General features: G+C 35.9%; 2 protein-coding genes across 4 annotated transcripts in view; one reads left to right on the top strand and one right to left on the bottom strand.

The window, feature by feature from the left end:
• ADAT2 (adenosine deaminase tRNA specific 2) overlaps positions 1-22,562 on the top strand; it is a 118,858-nt gene that overhangs the window by 14,731 nt on the left and 81,565 nt on the right. For both annotated transcript variants that reach the window (XM_079938738.1, XM_079938739.1), the window contains one exon: positions 20,646-20,768. In XM_079938738.1, coding sequence (XP_079794864.1) covers positions 20,745-20,768 — 24 coding nt within the window. In that variant the 5' untranslated portion in view covers positions 20,646-20,744. The remainder of the gene's footprint in view (positions 1-20,645; positions 20,769-22,562) is intronic.
• The window catches only part of PEX3 (peroxisomal biogenesis factor 3), a 44,870-nt gene that overhangs the window by 18,742 nt on the left and 3,566 nt on the right, over positions 1-22,562 (bottom strand). For both annotated transcript variants that reach the window (XR_013830709.1, XM_079938736.1), the window contains exons 2-10: positions 17,588-17,719; positions 12,925-13,006; positions 6,704-6,747; positions 5,328-5,452; positions 4,954-5,020; positions 4,792-4,846; positions 4,094-4,262; positions 2,437-2,507; positions 206-328 (exon numbers count right to left, since the gene is read on the bottom strand). Coding sequence is in view for 1 of the 2 variants with exons in the window: in XM_079938736.1 (XP_079794862.1) it covers positions 206-328; positions 2,437-2,507; positions 4,094-4,262; positions 4,792-4,846; positions 4,954-5,020; positions 5,328-5,452; positions 6,704-6,747; positions 12,925-13,006; positions 17,588-17,719 (868 nt within the window). In the remaining variant the exon portion in view is untranslated. The remainder of the gene's footprint in view (positions 1-205; positions 329-2,436; positions 2,508-4,093; positions 4,263-4,791; positions 4,847-4,953; positions 5,021-5,327; positions 5,453-6,703; positions 6,748-12,924; positions 13,007-17,587; positions 17,720-22,562) is intronic.

Genomic DNA, 22,562 nt, shown 5'->3' with positions numbered 1-22,562 from the left:
TGAAAGCTTTAATATTGAATACTGAAAGAGCTCCTCCTAATGAAGGAGTCATTGGTTGAACAGAGTTTAATTTGTTGAAAAAACAAACATTCAAATTTATCCTCTAAGATATTTTTGTTACCTGGAACAAAAAATAAACACATCCCAAAGCACTATTTTATTAGAACATTCTTTAGACTGATAACATTCTTTTATGTCTTCTTACCTATTCATGGAGTTACCGTGTTGCAGGTCCTGTTCAGTAGGTCGAAAGAACTCAGCCATATTGTCTAGCAGTCTACTAAATCCTCGGTTTAGACAGGTATTCAAAACTGTACTAAAATCTGGACTACACAAAATAAGAGGATAAGTTACTTTTCAGATTTTCAATCGAAAAGGAGACAAATTCAATAACGATGTGGTTACCTTTGACAACCACCAACATTTCTAGTCACAATTTAGTTTTTAGACTAAAACACTATAAAAATATATCAAGGAGTCAATCTTAAAAGTTAAGCATAAAAAGTGAGCTTATTATTTAGCACAACACAATGAGAATATTCATGCATTTTGCTAGATTTCCTTACATTAGGCAGCACTTTATAAGTGTATTTTTATAAATATCAATAAATAGTATTACTTCTCTTGCGGAAACACTTGAAGAGGAATCCTCTTATAGTCACAGGTTATTGGTTTGCCTTATATACTCTATCATATCATCCCAGTGAGACAGAATATTTTATTAACATGTACAACAGATGAGGAACTGGATACTTGAGGGATGAAGAAATCTGTTCAAAGGTTATGTAATTAGTAAATATGGGAGCCAGAATTTGAACCCAGGCCTTTTTGATCTTAAAGTTCAAGCTCTTTTTGTTACATCATGTCAGTACCTCACAAAAACTCTTTGATATAAAGAATAATATATGTATGCTATGAGAGTTAGAAACTGCCTAGTTGAACAGATTAGTTCTATCTTCGACATGTAGAAATCTCAATTCAACTCATGAGAGTGGAGGGCTAGGGCTATAAGTTTGGGAATTACTAACATACAGACAGTAAATTAGTAGGAGTATATAAAATTGCTTGGGGCAGCTGAGGATGAAATAAGAACAAATACCTGGGAAACACTAATATTTAAAGGAAAGGCAGGCATAGAGGAACCTAAGAAGAAATGATCTGAGAACTGAGAGAAAAATTAGATTTTTCATTGAAGCCATAAGAGAAAGGAATTTCAAGAAAGCCTTGATCACCAGTGTCAATTACTAGAGAAAGGCCAAGTAAGATGAGCATTACATGTTGACTGGATTTGGGAAAAGTTCACTGATGACCTTTTTCTAGAGCTTCATGGAGTGGTTTGAATAAGAAAAAAGTGGAGATTGCTACTGTAGAAAGTCAAGGGACTAGAACTTGATGAATTCAGATAGTAGAGTCAGTAGCTGAGTTAACCTAAAAATTTGCTGATTTTCTTCAAGATTATGAAAAAATATTATAAACAAAGGATATAATTTGCCCAGAAAACAGAACTAGAAAAAAACTAGAAAAAATGATCTTAAATTATCTTTAGTTGAAAAGAAACTTTGATATTTTAATCACTTAAGATAAAGTGGATGGAACTGGTATTACCACTAAGATTTCACAATGATAGAACTACCTCAACGAGTGTTAAGTGTCTCAATCAAGGTTGACCAGATAGTAAATAGGACAGCCCACCTTGAATCTAGGTCCTCTCGTCTTCTAATGCATAATCTGATGCTTTTTCCATTTCTAACACTCTGGCTCTCTTCTGGGTAATTTAAAATAGTAATACTCAGTTTAGGGAGGATGTGAAATTTTTATCACTCAAAGATTTAGGAACATTATAGACTATCCTGAAAGCGTTAGGGGAAGTAGTTCTCAAAATTGAGTACAGGTGTGTGTGCATACACATTAGCATGTGTGTACATGTGTCTACACCTGAGGCCTAGCTGGAGCTGGCTAGCTTTGGCTGCCAAGAGCATCTTTTCCCAACTCTCCAAGTCAGCACTGAGTGACCTCAAGTTGGTAGTCAGCACTGCTGTGGCTACAATTTGTTTCTGGTCTTTTTTCTTTCAGGGCTGGTTGTTAACCATTTACCACTACACACTGAGCATATGAGAATCACCCTTGAAAGCCTTCCTCAAAATATAAATGCTAACTATCTTCCAGTTCCTTAACTAGTATATCAGAGTCTCTAGGCTAGGAAAGTAGGTGGGGGCAAGGCATGGGTCTCCTAAAAAAAAAATCTTTGCTTCCCTCCCCACCCTAATAAGAGGACCATTAGTTTAGGTAGGAAATCCTACTTAAGGCAGGGGAATAGATTTTAAATTTAATTTTAACAGAATATTATGTTGAACGTTGTTCAAAAAAAACTATAAAATGGTCATAAGTACATTCAAAAAAGAAACACATGCTTTCTGTTACATGCAGTATACATACCTTTCCAACATGTCTCTAGTTTCATTGAGTAGTTTAATAGTGGTAACATCTCTAGGAGAAAGCCCACAGGCCTGTGAAATTAAAAGGCCACATTTCAGGGTTTCAAATATTAGCACAGGGTTATGATGAAACAAATCATATTAATAAACTCAGGAGTTCAGGAAGCCTGAAAGTCTATGTTCTATCAACAATCAAAAAATGTTAAACTCAAAACACTATAAAGGTTCATGTGCACAGGTAAGCAGTATTTAGAACATGAGTCACAGTAAGATCTTTGTTTATCTGACCCCTCTTGGACACATTTCTAGAATATACTTACAAAGAAAAAAATAGCCTTTGAGGTTGCAGAGGCCAGGGATTTTTTTTCTGTGATTGTTAAGACTTTTTATCAGGATATGTATGTGTCTTTTCTCATCAATCTAGTTTAGTCTAAGGCTCTGTGTGTCCTTTCAATCTGAAGTTGCAGGTTTAAATTTAATTCAGGTAAGATTTGGTCTATCATCCCTCTCTTCATCCGTTCTTTTGAATCATTTTCTTTTTTAATTCCACTGTTGAATTTTAAAATTTGGAAATTGCTTTATCATTCCAGAAAGCTTTTTAAATACTATTATTGCATCTCCTTGAGATTCTAATTTGTAAGTAAGTTTTCTCCTGTTTCTTTCATTAATTCTGTCAGGTCTGTTCTGCTCCTTCAATTTAGCCTCCATCCTGCAGTTCACAGGGTTTCCTCACATGGTTTGCTTTTTTTTTTGGCCTATTCATGAATGCAGGGTCTCTCAGTACCCACAAACATCTATCTCTGGGGTTTCTGGGCAAGGGGGAAACCGGCAGGCAATGAAAAACATGGCAGTCTTTGTTCTAACAGGACCTTTACGCTGAGGTATGGCATAGGGGCCTCTCTGGTCTAAGACTTCTCCAATTGTTAAGTGAGAGATATTCTTCTCTCAATGGCAAAGAATGGATGCAATCCACTTAGGTATAAAATTTTTAAAAAATGAGGTCTATAACATGTACTCTTTGGCATTTTTATTATTCTTAACCAATGAATAACTTAAATCACAACTGGCTGGGACACACCAGTGTATAGCAACACCATAGCTGATAAATGTTAGATTAGGCCTTCTTTGTTTCTCAACTGGATGACTCCTTCAGTCCATTCAGATACTGCCATCATTGATTCATCTTAAAAAGCAAATGTGATTGTGGTACTGGCTTGATTAGAATTTGAAATGGAAGTTCAGACTCTTTATCTTGGCACACAAAGCTCTTTAGGATCTTGCCCCAACTACCAGCTTTATCTTCTGTTACCTGACCTCATACAGAAATGCTCTAGCCAAAGGAACTGAATTTGTCTCCTGTGTTCCCCAGGTGTAATTAATACATCTTATTCATTTTATATCCCAATCATACTAGTGTCTGTCACATAACTAATATTCAATAAAATTCTGCTGAATATCTAAAGTTTTTTCTAACTAGAAGTCAGTTCCATTTACAGTTTGTTTTCTAAATTAATGAGGTTTTATTTAAATTACTGAAATACATGTCTTTCAATCACTTACCTTTCAAGAGACTCAGAAATCTAAATTTTAAGAGATAGTGAAAAAAACCTTAAAAAAAAAGAGTAATTCGTTTGGTTAAATGGTTATGAATGAAGCACCTGAACTGCTAATGGAGTTTCTTCATCTGGCATCATATAATGGCACAATAAAGATCTGGATCCATCGTTATTAATCCAAGAAGAAGATTTATGTTGCTCAACGAGATCTCTGATTTCTTTTATTTTTTGCTCCAAGTCCAAAAGGGACAAAGAATGTTTAAGAGAAACACTAGAAACAGAGAAAAGGGAATTGGGATAAATTGAAACTATACAACACATCCTATACACACTCTTACCCTAACAGGTTACTACCTGAGATCCTGTTTCAACCAGTCAAACCTGAAACTGCTGACTGTGAAATCACTAGAGTAGATTAAGAAATCAGCTACCCGTTAAGGACCAAGAAAAATCTTGTTGCAGATTTCACAAGAAAATTCCCACTGTATGAACGGGAGTTAAAAGCCTCAGACACAGATTTTTAAAAGCAGGTTTTTTATCTCATGACCCAAATATCTCTGGTTTGTTTGGAAATCAATCAATAAACAATGAAACATTAAATCTTTTCCCTTAGTATGAAAAGGTTGATACTGATGAAGAAAATGGATTCCACAATGTAACACCGCAGGGCTGTGTCCATATTAGGTTAAGAGTTTCGCAGACCACCATTTGTCAAATCACTAGCTTCATTAGAACAATTCGAATTTTTCTTTTATTCATCAGAATCAGTAAGTCAGAAAAGCCAAAGCAAAATGCCTTACCTTCCTAAAATCTTCTGCACAGCTTGTTTAATGACAGTGATCAATTCTGTCAGGCCTATTAAAGCAAAAACAAACATAAAAGCGTTGTTGACTTTTTCAATTCCTCAATACTACGAATGAATGAATCAGAACTAGTTTACAGGTCACGAATAAGAATCTTACCATCTCCAAGGAGGTGTTGAATACTTGATAAATATTGCTGTTGGACATCTGGGGGGGCAAGAACTGTCTGTATAAAACAGAAATAAGGTACCCAATATTATTAGTAAATAATAATATTTTCATTATAACTTGAGCTGAGATTCTTTAGGACCTGGAACAACAGGAAAAATACTATTCTTTAACATAACAAAAAGCCTAGCTTCAAAATATGAAGAATAATAATGCTAAAAGTTTATAATCACATGAAATATAAAGATATTTATTCTATATGAATTATCATTCTATATGAATTATTTACCAAATAAATAATATTTGGTTAAATTTTGAACCTCTTGAAAGAAAGGGCAATATCTACTGAAGTCTATTAAACTTACGGTGCCATTTTTGCCAACTGCTGCATTATCCAGGTAAATATATCCACCAATTATGTTTAACTGGACTCGCAAAAGAACCACCAGCATGCAAGTACTGTACACAGCTACGATACTTCTTGTGAAACCTTTACAGAGAAAAGAAAACCACTTGGTACTAATTATTAAAATATAAACAAATGTGTAAAATCACAAACCATTCCTACAGTTATTTTTTCATAAGATGACTTTAAAAATACATTTGTAATTGTTTCAAGTACAAAAATATATCAATTCAAAACATTTCATAGTTTATCTGCTTAAAAAATGTTTATCGTAAATTAGGAATGATCTCTTAATTGAAACAATAACCAAAAAAAACAATAACGGATATATTCAGTGAAGGGTTATATATTATTAGCTTAGAAAGGAAAAAAAGAAAGGACTGGGAAGCATTAAGTGTTGCAGCCTCAGAACTCAGAGCTGTCCAGGGAGCTAGTCCTGAGCAAGAGAAGAGGGTTGAGCATGGAAGAGCTCCAGCTGTCAATGGCAGGTAAAAGAGGATAAAGGATAAGCCCGTTAAAGGGCTGGAGGAAGGTACACAAAGACAGGGAAACACCCAGAGACCCGGCTAGGACAGCGTGTTCAAAACAGAGGAGAGAGAAAAGTGTTGACTCTTGTGGAGGGGTCTAGTAGGATGAAAATGTCCAGTGGATTTAGCAACACAGAAGTTACTACTGATGCTTGAGACCTCTGCTTGGGTGGAGATACACGACTGGAAACCAGGCTCTAGTATGTCAAAGAGTGAGTAGGAGTGAAGAAGGAAAGACAGGGAATGTAGAAATCTTTTGTATTATACAATGGATGTGAGAAAGTACAATAGCTGAAAGGAAATACAGTGTAGTACAAAAGTTTAGTTCATTTTCAAATAGGCAAAGTTTAAGCATGATTCAGTTGATAAGGATTAGTTGAATGGATAGGAAAACACAGGAATAACTGACAGTATGAAGTTCTGAGACATGAAGATACATCTCTTCTAGGGCAGCTTTCTGCTACAAATTTTTATTGCTAATCAAAGTCTGCATACAATATCAAAGTAAAGTTACTATCTGGGTTGGAGTAAAAACTTCCTTCAAAGTATATATTGTAGATATCAGTACCTAATATGCATATATGTAGTCTAGGACAGGTTTACATATTATCATAACAATACCACCACCACCGCTAATATTTATTGAGTAGTTTCTATGACCATTGATCTACTTGCTTTATGAGAATTATTTAATCTGAAAAAAACTCTATGAGGTAGGTAAAGAAGAGTTACCCACATAATAGAGTACAAAAATTTCCCATTAAAAATATTTTAAGGCTGTGCTGTTGCACAGAATACGCAGGCTTACTTATTATCTTCAGATCCTCCCATATGTCTAGCTTGTTTGAAGGCCTAAAGAAAAATATCAGAAAATAATAATATAGGTAATCTAACAGAAAACTTTGAACTTTACAGCTCTATACTTAATTATATTTTATCACAGGATAACTGCAGAAAACAAAGCCCATAAAATATAGTAAAAACAACTGTAATTTCAGTAACTGATAATAACAACCATTTTCATAGTATCCTGGTGTATATCCTTCCAGTCTTTCTCCTCCTTCTGAGCATATGCATATTATAAAATCATACAGGAAAAGCAGGAATATTTATTTCTTTCCCTTATTTACTGTTTTATAAATAATGCAGTAGGTTCTATAACTCTTCAAAGGTAAGTAATGAAGTATTTTTTGTTTACAAGTATCATTACAAACACATGCATTTAAATGTGTGTTTGATGTGTTTCTACCCACTGTAGCTATTATCCTTACTGATGTTCAAACTGCCCATCTTTAACTATTGTGGGACTATTCAGGTTAGTTCCGAAGTCCTTTTGACAAGACCCCTTTTAGTCTTTGACAACTTCCTTGCTCTCTGACATAAAAAGCTGTTCTGGGTTCATCTTGTTCAATTCTTGCTGCAAACCTGAAATCATCCATTTCTCTGAGAGTCCTGGTTCCTAGTAGTGGAAAATGGTAGTCTGAGACTTAATCCTTTGATTAAGGATGTTCATTGCTACTGGGTAGGTCATTATTTCTAAGCCTTTTCAGTAGACTAAGCTAGTAAATATCAATATATGTATGTATTTATTTATTTATATGAACATATATTCAAAGAGATAAAATACATCATGAATTCATATTGATACTTCTAATTCAAAATTAGGACCACTGGGTTTTTTAACAATCTCATTGTTCTTACATCTGTATTTCTTTTTGCTCACACTAGAAATCAGTGAAACTAACATAATTACTAATTTGCTTCATCCCTCACTCTATGGACAACAGTCTCAGAATAGCAATAGCAACAGTGAAAAGAGTTTAAGTTTTTTTTTTTCAATTCTGTATGCTCTAAGAGTATATATCCCACTAAAAACACACAGCCAAATTTCTATTTTTTTAATTAATTAATTAATTAATTTATGGCTGTGTTGGGTCTTTCTGTGCGAAGGCTTTCTCTAGTTGCGGCAAGTGGGGGCCACTCCTCATCGCGGTGCGCAGGCCTCTCACTATGGAGGCGTCTCTCGTTGTGGAGCACAGGCTCCAGATGCGCAGGCTCAGTAATTGTGGCTCACGGGGCTAGCTGCTCCGCGGCATGTGGGATCTTCCCAGACCAGGGCTTGAACCCGTGTCCCCTGCATTGGCAGGCAGATTCTCAACCACTGCGCCACCAGGGAAGCCCTCAAATTTCTATTTTAAAGTCACTTGGCATAGCTTCTCTTTTTGTGATTACAACACCAACTAGATACGCATTTGGGTTAATTTCATTTATTTTACTATTACTTTTTAAACATTGCTTTTTAAACACTAAACATAGTTTTATAAATATGTAAAATATTTATATGGTTCCAAACTCAAATTTATACAACACAGTATATTCAAAGAAGTCCATTCCTACCCACCTTTATTCTTTTTCTTCTTCATAGGTAACTATTAAAAAAATATACTTTAACTTCCCATTGTTTTCCTTTATATAGGCAAATATGTATATATATTCATATCTGCCCCCTTAGATAAATGGTGGCATTCTATACACATTTTCCTTTATCTTTTAAAAAAATATAACAATATATCCTGGGGATCATTCCATAATAGTATAGAGATAGTAGCCATCGTTGTTTTTTTTTTTAAAAAAACCATGGCATAGTACTCCACTCACTGTGTGTGTATACTATGTGGATGAAGTTCAGGGCTTTTCAAATCACCTTTGTGGTAGGACCAGGTATTTTTCTTATTTCTAATCTGTCACAGATGAACAGTTTGGTAAAATAAAATAAAAATGAATTACTAGAAAAGTCAAATTAAAAAACCACAAAGATACAAAAAATACAATTCCATATTCTTTATAATTATAATCAGACAATGAGTTACCATTACAGTTGTGGGATATTACTAGCTTCTTATCTTTCTTTGGCACTGGAGAGACTGTAGAGCTTCAGGTGTCCCTTTCCTAGATGGCACAAGTGTGGTAGATATATGGAGAAAATCCTACCAGGCCCTGATGCAACCTTACGCTACTGTTCAGGCCTTGTGGCAGAACACCATATTTTAGTCCCATATTAAACTGGGAATCAACCACAATTCAAGGGTTAGGTATTTTAATGCAAGTAAATCACTTCTTTTGAATGTTATCTAAGATAAATTTCAAAGTGATTCTTATAGAAATTCTAAATGAAACAAGATAAGAAAACAGTGGTTCCAAAATTTTAACACAGGAAGTGCTCAACAGCAGCAGGCTGTGGAAGGGCAAACTAGGGTGTCTGTCTGGAAACTGTACTTACTGGGCATGATTTTGGTGGGACAGGACCGAATTATAGCCATGCAGGACATTTCTTCATGTTGACATTCACCACTATCAGACTTAAAAGTAGATTTAATTGAGTTATGAGACCTAATGTACAGCACGGTGAATACAGTTGATAATAATGCTTTCGTATACTTGAAATTTCCTGAGAATAGATGTTAAGTGTTCTCACCACACACCAAAAAAGTGGTAACTACATGAGGTGATGGATATGTTAATTAGCTTGACTGTGGTAATCACTTTTAATATATACATTTACAAAAAATGAAAAAAAAAATTCACCTTATCTGTTTTAAAGATTCTGATTCCAGACCTATGTAGAACAGAGGAAAGTACTTTCTAGGCCAAGATTCCTTTCAAATGATTTGTCTGATGAAAACCAACTTCAAGTTAAATACAATCAGACTCTTTAATATTACCAAAATATGTTTAAGAATTAAACTAATCCTTTCAAAGTGTTCTACCTGTCTTGTGATGAAGGATGTTTAAGATCCTTTGCCATTGAAACTACACTGCCATTATCAATCATCAATAAGAATGCCAAATATTAAAGGCAGTGTTGTTTATTTGCTACTATAAAACTGATAAAATAAGACTATCAAACCTTTCATTTATTTCTGATTAGTTATTATCACAATTAGTTCAAGGAGAAAATTAACTTGCTTGACAGGCTTATATGAGGCCGGAGTTGATTGAAAACCAATACAAAAGCAGTCATAAGATTGGAGGCCTTACTTTAATCACACTTTGTAAGGGCTCAAGCGTCTCTTTATGCAAATACTTCTCAAATGGACATTCTCCCCTCCCCCAGCCCCCAAACTGCAAATAGTAATTTCAAATCAAAAGAAAGGAAAGAAAAAATAACACAGAGATGTTTAAAGAGGAAACAGGCAATGAGGAGAACTGTTGTGCATCTTACCCTTCCAAGAATTTAAAAAATTCTCCTGTGTTATAAAGAGAAGAGGGCTCACGCCTTTTCTTTAAAGCTATCCAGGATTACCCATCATTAATCTCTTTGCTCTCTAGCCTCCCACATTTTCTCCCACATTTTGCTTTTACTTTTTAACCACAGACTAACCATAGTATGTCTTGAATTATGACAATTTATTTCATCTAATTCCTCCTTTGGATGACAAAGTCTTAGAGAGAAAGAGACCTTATCTTAATTATCTTAAATCCTCCAAAACACAGGGAATGTAGGGCCTTACGGGAAACAGGGTTACCAAGAAAGAATCCCACTTATGTTTAATGTGTGTGTTTCTGTGTTGCTTTTATAAAAGTGTATTCACTTATTTCATTTGTCTTGCCTTCTCAGTAAGACTAAAACTTAAGGCAATTAAAATTTATTTTTCTATATGTTTCTTCTTTATATAATCACATGAACTAATTTATAAACCAAACCTTACATCCATAAGTAGTAGTAAAAGTGTGTCAGCCTCTAAGAATCATGAAACTAAGGAAAAAATTCTTATCACTAGCATTATACTTTTATCAGATTAAAAAACCTGATCAGTTGGTTGAATGAGGGAATATCTAGGTTATGCCTTTTTTAAAGTAGTTTTCTTTAGGGACTGTCATCATGTTGTTGAAGTGCAGAGTTGTAACTTTGCGTGGATTATGGACAGTCAATAATATGTATTTAAAAGCTGCACTATTGCAAAACGGGTGTATTATCCAGGTACTCATACATTTTTCTTTTACTGTTACTTGATTTTTATTTATTTTTTTAAAATCTATTTTTATTGTTGGCTGCGTTGGGTCTTAGCTGCAGCATGTGGAATCTTTTGTTGCAGTGCGTGGGCTCTTTGTTGTGGCGTGTGTGTGGGCTTTCTCTCTAGTTGTGGCGCGCAGTCTCAGTAGTTGTGGTGTGCAGGCTCAGTAGTTGCGACGCGCAGGCTTAGTTGCCCCATGGCGTGTGGGATCTTAGCTCGCTGACCAGGGATTGAACCTGCATCCCCTGTGTTGGAAGACGGATTCTTAACCACTGGACCACCAGGGAAGTCCCTGTTACTTGATTTTTAAACTTTGTTTTAGCCACTTAAAAACTGTTACGACACAATTTGCTTCAAATCCATTCCAAGTTGTATATTTGTTTTCTAATAAAAAAATTACAATTTATACCCCCATCCAAAAAAAGTACACAAACCAACTGTATATAAATTCACTGTTATTTTGGGAGGTATTGTCTGACCACAGAAAATGTCTTCAAAGAAATTTTCCAGCTTGCTGCGTAACCTGCCTGAGCACTAAATTCCTATCTGCAAAATGGAGTTAATAATATCTGCCTCAGAAGCAACCTAAGTGTACATAGACAGATGAATGGATAAAGGAGATGTGGCACATATATACAATGGAATATTACTCAGCCATAAAAAGAAACGAAATTGGGTCATTTGTAGTGAGGTGGATGGACCTAGAGTCTGTCATACAGAGTGAAGTAAGTCAGAAAGAGAAAAACAAATACTGTATGCTAACACATATATATGGAATTTAAAGAAAAAAATGGTTATGAAGAACATAGGGGCAGGACAGGAATAAAGATGCAGATGCAGAGAATGGACTTGAGGACACGGGGAGGAGGAAGGGTAAGCTGGGACGAAGTGAGAGAGTGGCATGGACATATATACACTACCAAATGTAAAATAGATAGCTAGTGGGAAGCTGCCGCATAGCACAGGGAGATCGGCTCGGTGCTTTGTGACCACCTAGAGGGGTGGGATAGGGAGGGTGGGAGGGAGACGCAAGAGGGAGGAGATATGGGGATATATGTATATGTATAGCTGATTCACTTTGTTATAAAGCAGAAACTAACACACCATTGTAAAGCAATTATACTCCAATAAAGATGTTAAAAAAAAAATCTGCCTCACAAGGATACTGTGGAAATTAAATGGGAGTAATGTATCTAGCACTGGGCCTGGCACAAAGAGACACCCCAGAAAGAGCACTTTCTTTCCCCTGACTACTGGAGAATGATTACAAGGAAAATGAATATCTTTCGATAAGGCCACAATGATTAAAATATATTTAGTGAAACCATTCCCCTCCACCCCCCTTCTTGTTCATTAAAAGAAGCCATTTCCTTCTGGAAGTCTTCTCAAACTAACACAGCATCACACTAAATTACAATACTCCAATACACACTACTCTCCACATACAAGGTCCTATGTATGAAAGTGCTTTGTACACAGTACACTGTCATGGTAAGATAAATTATCATTATCATATGTTCATGTTATATTTGTACTTCATTTTGTTAATGATATAAAATGTCAGTTCATATGCTTTAGTTATTTAAAATGTATGTTCACATGCTTTAGCTAGTACGCTGTAAACTCTTTAAGAATATTAAAGAGTTAATATTTAATATTTAACATTACTGTCGCTTCACAACATCTGGTTCAGGAACACATTCCCTAAGTACTCCATAATTAAATTTCTGAAAAAGTGTCAGAGTGACAGAAGATCTCTTCATATGAAAACCAGAATACATACAAATATTGTCACCCTAAATACTTTGCACACCAAGGTAGAACATAAATAAATGGACAAAATATTAATTAAATGATATCGTAAGTAAATATTTTTTTCTAAATGAGCTTATTTATTATAAGCTCTAAATAGAAAGAAAAATAAGAAAACAAAGACTTTTGAAAAGTATTTCAGTTACATTCTATAAATTTTCAGTGCAATGTATACATGAGAATGGCTGTAACTTGCATTTACCTGTTTTTTAGCAGAGCTGTAAGGCTCTCAGAATTGAGTTGCTGCATTAAGGCCTCTCTCAGTGTTGGAAGCATGGACAGCACTATAATACAAACAGAAAATTAAAAAGGTCACAAGTGATAGGACTGCCTTCACTGAGAAGTGCACATTGTTTTAGGCTATATGACAGGACTAGCAACTATCAAGGGTTGGTAAGGAAGGTCAGGGCTTTCAAATTATTATTAAGAATAAAAACCAGTTACATACTAATAAATCATTTATCTGCTCATGTGAAGCAAAATTATGCATATACATGTGATGATCATAGTGATGCAAACAAGTACACGTAGAAGAAAGAATGGGAAGAATTATTACCAAATGTTAACAGTGTTGGTCTTTGGGCTACAGACTATGGATAATTCTTTTTTTTTTTTCCAGATCTTTTACAATAAATGTTTATTTCTGATTCAATAAAATGATCTTTTGTCTTTAGCTATACTTCTTGCTTCACATTTTATTTCTAATTTTAGAAAACATTTATTTCTTAACTACTACAAAGCAACAGGCATTTGTTACGACCTAGACAAAAGTGCATCAGGCTAGGGATTAAGAGCTGCCGAGTTGTAGTTTTGGTTTTGACAATGGCTATTGTTCGAATACCAACATGAAGATACAATAAGATATAATACTCTATGGAAAAAAAGACTGCATGTAATTTACGGGAGTTATTTATTTGTGGCTCTATGCATGGTATAAGAAATGTTGGTGAAATGTACATACATAAATTTAAAAACTACTAAAGTAGTGACAACAAAATGAAAAAATATCAAGAGATTACAAATGCCATATTCTAAAAGGGAAAACTTTAGTGTATGATTTTTACTTCTTGACAAGGCAAGATATTAATGACAAGATCCATGTTATTTTTTTTCAATAGAAAATTCAGCTTTTAACCTACTCTAAACATTTATTTCAGTGCTGCATTGTGTAGCTTCAGCACATTTCCTCAAGATACATGATTAAATCACCTAAGTTGTTTAGACCACTAACTAAAGTAGCAGCTCAGTCAATGTAAAACGTGGTTTCTCTTTTAGTGTCCGTGGTATGTATATCTAGCCTAAACACGGTATTTTATCTTACCAAGAAAAAGCAACACTAGAGTCCTAAATTCAGAAAAAGTAGTAGGGAACTTTAAAGATTATGTGGTATGACAACATGATTTAAGAGGAATCTCTTCAATAATTCTCCTGAGAGATAAGAGCTTCTGACTTTCCACTTCAGCATACTCAATCAAAGACAAGGCTATTCTTCTCTTCTAGCCATCTGTACTAACACTGAACAAATATGTTTCTGTATTGAGTTGAATACAGCTTTCATGTCTTGCTTTAGCCACCTGGTCTCCATGATAAACACCCCCAGTCCAACCACAAATCACAGGACAACCCTTCACCAGCCTTGAATCTGTGTGACCCTGAGCAAATTATTTAACTTCTCTGTGCCTCAGTTTCCTCATCTGTAAACTGGGGATGACAGTGGATCTACCTTACAAGACTGTTGTAAGGATTAAGGATAAAAGGCATTAGAACAGTGCTTCTTTACACATGGAAATGCTCAGCAAGTGTTAGCTCTTTTTATTATTATCCTTACTTGGCTTCTTCTGACACATGCCAGTTTGTATCTTCTTAACATGTGACAGGCAGAAATGGACCTCTGCTCTGACTACCACAGAGCATGTTATAACTACCTTTGAGCTGAACCACAGACTTTATTACTTCAGTCTAAGATTAAATTAGTATTTCCAGAAGTCACATCATACTCTGGTTCATAACAAGCTTATGTTCAACTAGAATTCCCAATCTTTCCTCATACCTCCTGTTTTTAAGCAAGCTTGGATAATTCTGTATCAGTACAATTGACTTTTAATGCAGAACAATTCTTTTATCCCAGTCTAGCACTTAAACGGGACTAGACTATTTTGCATCCCAAAACTTCATTTGTGGTGTCAGTTATGCATCCAAGCGTTGTGTCATGTGTAAATTTAATAAGCACTTCTCCCAAATCTTTAGTAAAATCATGAAGACGGTAGAGACAATGGGCAGGGCACAGAAGCATTCCATTAGATACTATCTTTCAAGTTGGGGCCAACTTCTTGGGTTAAAAAACTGATTATATTTACCTAAAAGTACTAAATTTTTCTAGTATGTCCATTACATCTTATTCAAAAGAATAGAAATTTAATTATATGATTTGTAACCCCATTATCAATACATATCAGAAAGCTAATCTGGAAATCTTTTCAGTGAACCTATACTTTGGCTCTTAGTGGGCACCATATTTTAGTTCTAACTGCCTGTATCAGCTATGCATTCATCTGAGGGGTGTGATGGTCATGGAAATGTGCCGCTCGCATCTTCTGCTGGGAGGAGCATAATTAGCTGTCAGCTCCAGCTGCCACCCCTCTGGATCTACACCGCTCTCAGCCAATGACAGTGCTTGGTGGGGATACTAAAGCAGGCCCGATCCTGAGGGACTCCTCTACCAGGGAACTTAGCCTTGAGGACTCCCGACTGGCCTGCCAAAACTTTCTTAAAACCGTGCTGTACTCAGAGACTCTTCTTACCTAACCCTCCTTCCTCTGCCCATTCTATTCACAACTATCAGACCTGTATGGTGGTCTAAAGGCTTTCCTTGCTTACTTCTCCTCCCTCCTCTTTATTCTGCATGGGTGTTCCCCCCAGTCAGTCTCCTGCACATCTAATCCCATCTTAGCTGTGCTTCCCAGAGCACCTAAACTGACACAAGGGTCCATGTCAAACTAAGATGTATTTTGAGATCCCAGAAGTCAGCATTTTTCATTTTTTGAAAATTTGAGTAATAACTGGAAATGAACTGTTCTTAAACTAGTGGTTAACAGTGGGGAGAGGGAAGGGGCAGGGGCAGTACAGGGGTAGGGAAAAAAAAGGATTATTTTGGGATTATATGAAATCATGTATGTGAAACTTTTGAAAACTGTAAAGCACTAAAGAATTTTTCATTCAATTAAACAAAAAGAAAAGAAAAAAAAGAAATGGACTGCTCTTATTCTTTAAAAATTCATTAAAATGTCCTTGGTAGTACCACTACATTGAATGCTAAATATTGATTTAAAGAATTGTGTAATTTTTAAAAAGTTATGTTACTGAGTATTTGTTATGTACCAAGCACTTTATATGAATTACTGCATTCTCATAAAACAATTATGAAGTGGGTTTTATGATGATCATTTTATAGAGGAAAGAACTAGATTTAGATTTGCCCAAAGACACACAGATATTACAAGGCAAAACTAGGAACGGAACCAGATCTGCCTCACCCTTGAGCCTGTGCTCGCTCTTACTGTACCTTATCTGAGTTGCCATTTTACACAGCATTTATGATTAATTTTTGCTTTATAGATTGAAGTATTATTATTTCAAACATTAAAAATCATGGGACTTCCCTGGCAGTCCAGTGGTTAAGACTCTGTGCTCCCAATGCAGGGGGCACGTGTTCAATCCCAGGTAGGGGAACTAAGATCCCGCATGCCGCACGGCACAGACAAAAAAAAAAAAAAATCATACTCCAGCTGAAATGCAATGTGTCTCTTAACCTTCTTAATCCCAGCCTCTTTATCAAATGAGACTGAACTAAAAACAAAGTTCTTCCAACCTTGAAAAAATATTCTACTTTTAAAATTGAACAAAGAGAACCTACCTTTATAAATTTTTTTCTAAGTTAATTGTTCTTGAAAGAAATGGTAGAAAAGCATTAAGCTTCAAACAATAACAAAGAAAAACAAGTTTGACATGGATTTGAGAACTAATTCTTCAAGGAGTTATGCCAATTATAACGTAACACCTTGTTTTCTTCAAATATGGGCAGCTGATTTTGTTATAGCATCCTCCCAGTAGGTTTCTAGCTCTGGAGATTAAATTATTACCACTGATTAACACTGAGTGTATACTATTGTGTTAGACTTACAGGTCTCTAGGTGCCTTGTTAATGTAAGAAATTCTTTACTATGACATAAATGGCCCAATGGCATCAGGCCCACTCCTGCAGCCCTGTCTCCTATCACTCTTCTTCCATTGCTCATGCTACTCTAACTACACAGCCTTTTTCGCTATTTCTCAAATATGCCAAGCTTGTTCCCACCACAGGCATTTTGTATGGCTCCCTCCATTGTACCATTTAATTTCTCCTCAAATGTCACTTCCTTAAAGAGGTCTGACTCCTGGTTGCCCCACCTTAAAGAGCACCCCACCGCTCACACAGCTCATTCTCTTGTAAGCAGTCATCACTGCCTAAAGTCATTTATCTGTTGTTTATCATCTTCTTCTCTCACTAGTGAATAAACTCTGAAGGTCAGGTTTTTGTTTTTTCACAAAATTGACCAAATTGTTCACCTTCTGTTTCCCCAGTGCTGAGTACTGTTGAGTATTTGCTGAATGAATAAATAAAATGAATGAACAAGCATCCATGTTGCATATTAATTTACACTGATTTTCCAAATCCACATTAAATGATGTATTTCAGTTAAATCATGTAAATATTTGCTAGATTTAGCATTTTTGCCTTTTCCTCTAACTTTGGTCCTGGAGGTATGCAAATTAATATAAATCATCAAGCAACTTTATACATGTATAAATAGTTCTCTTTGTCTTACCTGTCATATTGCAAGTCCTCTGGTTACTTTCAAAATGATATTGTCGTCGTGCTTGGGCAATGTATTCTGCAGCCTCCCTTTCTTGTATTTCTCTGATTTTCTTCTGTCCATATTTCCCCAGGATATATATTCCTAAAATTATTTTTTAAAACAAGTTAGTATATTAATGCAGTTAATTAGAGTATTAAAAATTCTAAACAGTATTTTTAACCCACTTTATCCAAATATGAGGCTTATATTAGTGAAAAGCTAAAAATTACAACTTTTAAGAACCTAAATTAAAGAACTGTATAAGAATTGCAACCTGAAGAGAAGGAAAAGGAGACTGGCATTTTAAAAGCCAATGATAGATGGGTACATAAAGACTAGGTCTAAAGAAACAGAAAGGAATTAAATCTACAAAGTCAGGCAATGCCTTTAATAGTGAACTGGAGATATTCTAAATGTCCAGCAAAAGGGAACTGTTTAAATACATTATGGTCTAGCCATACAATGGACTCTTACATAGCTATTAAAAACTACATTGCTAAATAGTTAATGACTTAAGGAAACATCCATGTTATAGTGTTAGAGGATAAAATAAGATCCTAGAAGTTTTGCTTTTTAATGTAAATAAACATATATGACAACAGATGGATTTTAATTTCTTACATATATTAAACAATGATCATTGCTAAATAGTGGGATAGCAGGCGATTTTTTTCCTTCTTCTTGCTTCTCTATGGTTTATACATTTTCTTCAACCAAAATATAATACTTTTTAAAAATGTAAGAAAAAATTTAAAAGGAAGAATAAAAGAAAGGTAGGTTGTCAAGCAGACATCTAAAACTAGAAACTTAAGTGAAAAAGGGAAGGTGAAAAGGGTACAAAAATTCCTAAATTATGACACTATGATATAAAAATATAGGTGGGGTCTTACGGCCTGTAATTTACTTTAACACATTTCAGTATAGACAGTATAATATAAAATGTGCACATTTTGGTCATACCTTATAGGCATTCAGTTGTCCTGACTGGGAATGTTAACACTCCAGCGTGGTTAGTTAGCATTTGATCAAAAGCCATAGTTCAAGGTTTAAGCATTTCAACTAACCTAGCAAAATGAATATCAGAAATGGCTTTTCACAGATTAAATGACTGGTGTTTAAGATACTGGGTTAGCTGAAACATTTTAGTAATATTCATTTGAACAAGAATATACGAGAAAGTCCTTAACCCTTAGGAATGGCTTAGTCTCGGATCCTCAGCTGCTAGTTCGAAGGATTCTTAGTCAAGAGGGTTAACCACATGGCCAGCAGAATCCTACATCTAGAATACTGTTGCATTTGCTTTGGGTAAATCGTTTATGCATGGTGCTGTTGTAGCACAAAGAAAGGACAATGGGATTTCAATGAGCTTATAGAACAAGTTATGATACTGTTTTATCTATCCTTGATAATAGATGTTTTAATGTGAGCCAGAATTTGTTTCATGATAACCTGGCAACAAGGCTGTAGGAGAATAACTAATCCTCACCTACCTCCAACTGTCTGTAGCCTCCAATATAACAAGAAAGAACATAAGAATTGTACATGACCGAAATAACTGGATTTGGTCTGTTTGTCACAGGTGGGAAGGAGGAAGCCCACTAAGAACTGCAAAGCAAACACGTATCCTGAATTATTTTCACTAGTGTAAGCAATACAGATGAACTGATAACATGTTATATGTCTTAAAAAGACATTGAAAGAGTATGTGCTACAAATAATTAGAAATAAAGTGTGACTGCTGTTAGGTCTAGATGCAAAAAATGTATTACAATCTCCTTAAAGAATAAATAAAAATTCATATAAATGTCTTCAGAGCTACCTTTCTTGTAATTCATCCTCAATAAACTGAAGACAGCGCCATAATACTAACAGAATGAAGCAACTGACTTACGAAGTAACCCTTTGACAGGCAACTCTTAGATAATAACTACTTCTCAATGAATTGCTTCTATTTTATTTGCACAACAGATGGCTAAAAGTTATGTGTAAAATGATTATTATTTCTCAAATAATAATAATAGCGTAAAATGAAATGCTGCAATGACACCCCTTGTATAGTTAAGAATTTTCTGGAATAATAGTAAATTTGATTGGTCTATGTGTTTTCCTGGGGAGAAGGTCCACTGCTTTCATTAGATTTTCAACAGTGTCTGACAAAAACACTTTAGGAACTACAGTTGACCTCTGAACGACTCCAGGGATAGGGGTGCAGAACACTCCCTCCAGAAGTGGAAAATCTGCTTGTAACTTTACAGTGGGCTCAATTCATAGTTCTGTGCCCTTGGATTCAACCGAGGATCTGTTGTGCTGCAGTATTTACTGAAAAAAGTCTGCATATAAGTGGCCTTGCACAGTCCAAATCTGAGTTGTTCAAAGGTCAAATGTATTGTGTAAGTGGCCCTGTGCAGTTCAAACCTGTTTTGTTCAAGGGTCAACTAACTGTACTGTGTTTAATTTGGTAAATGTAATATATTCTTACTAAAGCTAAAAGATAAATTATTATGGGTTGAAGTGTATCCTAGCCCAAATTAACATGTTGAAGCTCTAGTACTTCAGAAAGTGACATTATTTGGAGATAGGGTCTTTGCAGAGATAATCAAGTTAAAAGGAGGTCACTAAGGTGGGCCTAATCCAGTACGACTGGTGTTCTTATAAGAACGGGAAATTTGGACACAGACATGTGTACAGGAAAGATGATGTAAAGACACAGGGAGGAGAAAGCTATCTACAAGCCAAGGAGAAGGGCCTGGAACAGATCCTCTCTTAAAGCCCTGAGACGGAACAAATCTTGGATTTCTGGCCTCCAAAATTGAGAGACAATACATTTCTGTTGCTTAAGCAACTCAGTTTGTGGTACTTCGTTATGGCAGCCCTAGCAAACTGATACAAGGCATTAGGCTAAAATCCCACAATCCATTATTTTCCTCGAGTTAGCACTGAAGTAAATTCCTATACAAGGACTAATTTACCCAGGCTCTCATTTGCAAAATTCATAAATTCTGATTTTGTGTGATTTGTTTCCCTACAGAAGTAAGAATGAAGGCAGAGAATTCATTACCTAAAATGTGGAGTTCAGGATACACCTGACTTGCTGCCTGAAGTTTGGCCCAGAAGAGAGTACATACTGATGGCTGTGGCACCAACTAGGCAGGTAACTTTAAGCAAGTCTTTCCTCTCTCTGGGTCTAAATTTCTTCATAAAATGAAAGGCTGGGATTATATGAGCTTTAAGTTTTCTTCTTTAGCTATGACTTTATTTATGAATAATGAAAACATTCACTAAATATCTCAAAGAATAAATGTAAAATGTTTTGACGTTTCCTTTCAGAACACTGCTGGTAAAGCAAAATATCTTCTAGCCTTCCCATATTACGAATTTGGTTTTCTAAAACCATCACTTAGTGCCTTAATGGATGAAAATCCTTCAGTATAACTATTTTACTAGGTTAATAACGTCAATAAGGGTTTGAAAATAATCTATTAACTTCACTCCCATACAAAAGACCACCAAACCCTTCTATTCTGATTCTATTTCAGAAATATTTTCTAAGCTTTGCCACTTTAGTCCACTTCTCTACCACTGTCTTCATTCAGACCCAGATTACTAATGCTCTTGAACAGGTTTAACAGCTTCCTAACTCTCCTTTGTTTCTGGTCTCACACCTTTCCAATCCATCTTTTATATGCAAAGTGATTTTCTAAAACTTGAATCTGACTGTACTACTGCCACATTTAGAATTCTTCAACACCCTGCCATCATTTCTTAATGTACAGTCCCTGTTCCACTTACATCAGAACTACTGATGGGGTACTTGTTAAAAATGTAGCCTTGGGGCTCTCCTGGTGGCGCAGTGGTTGAGAGTCCACCTGCCGATGCAGGGGACGCGGGTTCGTGCCCCGGTCCGGGAAGATTCCACATGCCGCCGAGCGGCTGGGCCCGTGAGCCATGGCCGCTGAGCCTGCGCGTCCGGAGCCTGCGCGCGTCCGGAGCCTGCGCGTCCGGAGCCTGTGCTCCGCAACGGGAGAGGCCACAACATTGAGAGGCCCGCGTACCGCAGAAAAAAAAAAAGTAGCCTTTAAGGAAGTTCCTTGAAAACATCCCCAAATGTTTTGTCTTATATGATGCTGTACCCCCAATATATAATATTGGTACACAATTGGAGCTCAATAAATATTTGTTGAATGAATTAAAGAATTAATGAACTGCACTCTGGACCTAAAGAATCAGAATCTCGGAGAAAGAATTCTATATTTTCATTAAGTCCCTTCAGTGATTTTTATCCATACTAAAGTCTGAGAAGCTCCAAATTCTGTAGAATGGCACAATAAGGAAGGCCCTTCACAATCTGCACTATAGCTACTTCTCCAAATTTATCTTTTGCCACTCCCCATTTATTCCTTGCACTTAGCCATAGTGAAATACACTTTGATTCACCCAAAACAAGGTCTCTGAATCTGCTGAGCAACCCCTTTACCTGTTGTGCCCCCTTCTACTTTGCTAGCTGTAACTCCAGCGGATTCTTTTTAAAATAAATAAATAAATAATTGATTAATTTTGGGCTGCGTTGGGTCTTCGCTGCTGCACACGGGCTTTCTCTAGTTGTGTCAAGTGGGGGCTACTCTTCATTGTGGTGCGTGGGCTTCTCATTGCGGTGGTTTCTCTTGTTGCGGAGCACGGGCTCTTAGGCACGCGGGCTTCAGTAGTTGTGGCTTGTGGGCTTAGTTGCTCCATGGCATGTGTGATCTTCCCAGACTACGGATCGACCTGTGTCCCCTACATTGGCAGGCAGATTCTTAACCACTGCACCACTAGGGAAGTCCCTCCAGTGGATTCTTAAGGGAGGCTTGCTGAACACCTCCATTATTCTCTCTCTCTATGCTCCCACAGAACCCTGCTCTATTATGGTACTCTAATACTATCACTGTACTACTTTTGTTTATTTCCA

Source organism: Stenella coeruleoalba (genome assembly GCF_951394435.1).
Source record: "Stenella coeruleoalba genome assembly, chromosome: 12".
Lineage (NCBI taxonomy): Eukaryota > Metazoa > Chordata > Mammalia > Artiodactyla > Delphinidae > Stenella > Stenella coeruleoalba.
Note: the sequence above shows the minus strand (reverse complement) of the source record. Positions and strands in the feature narration are given on the sequence as shown.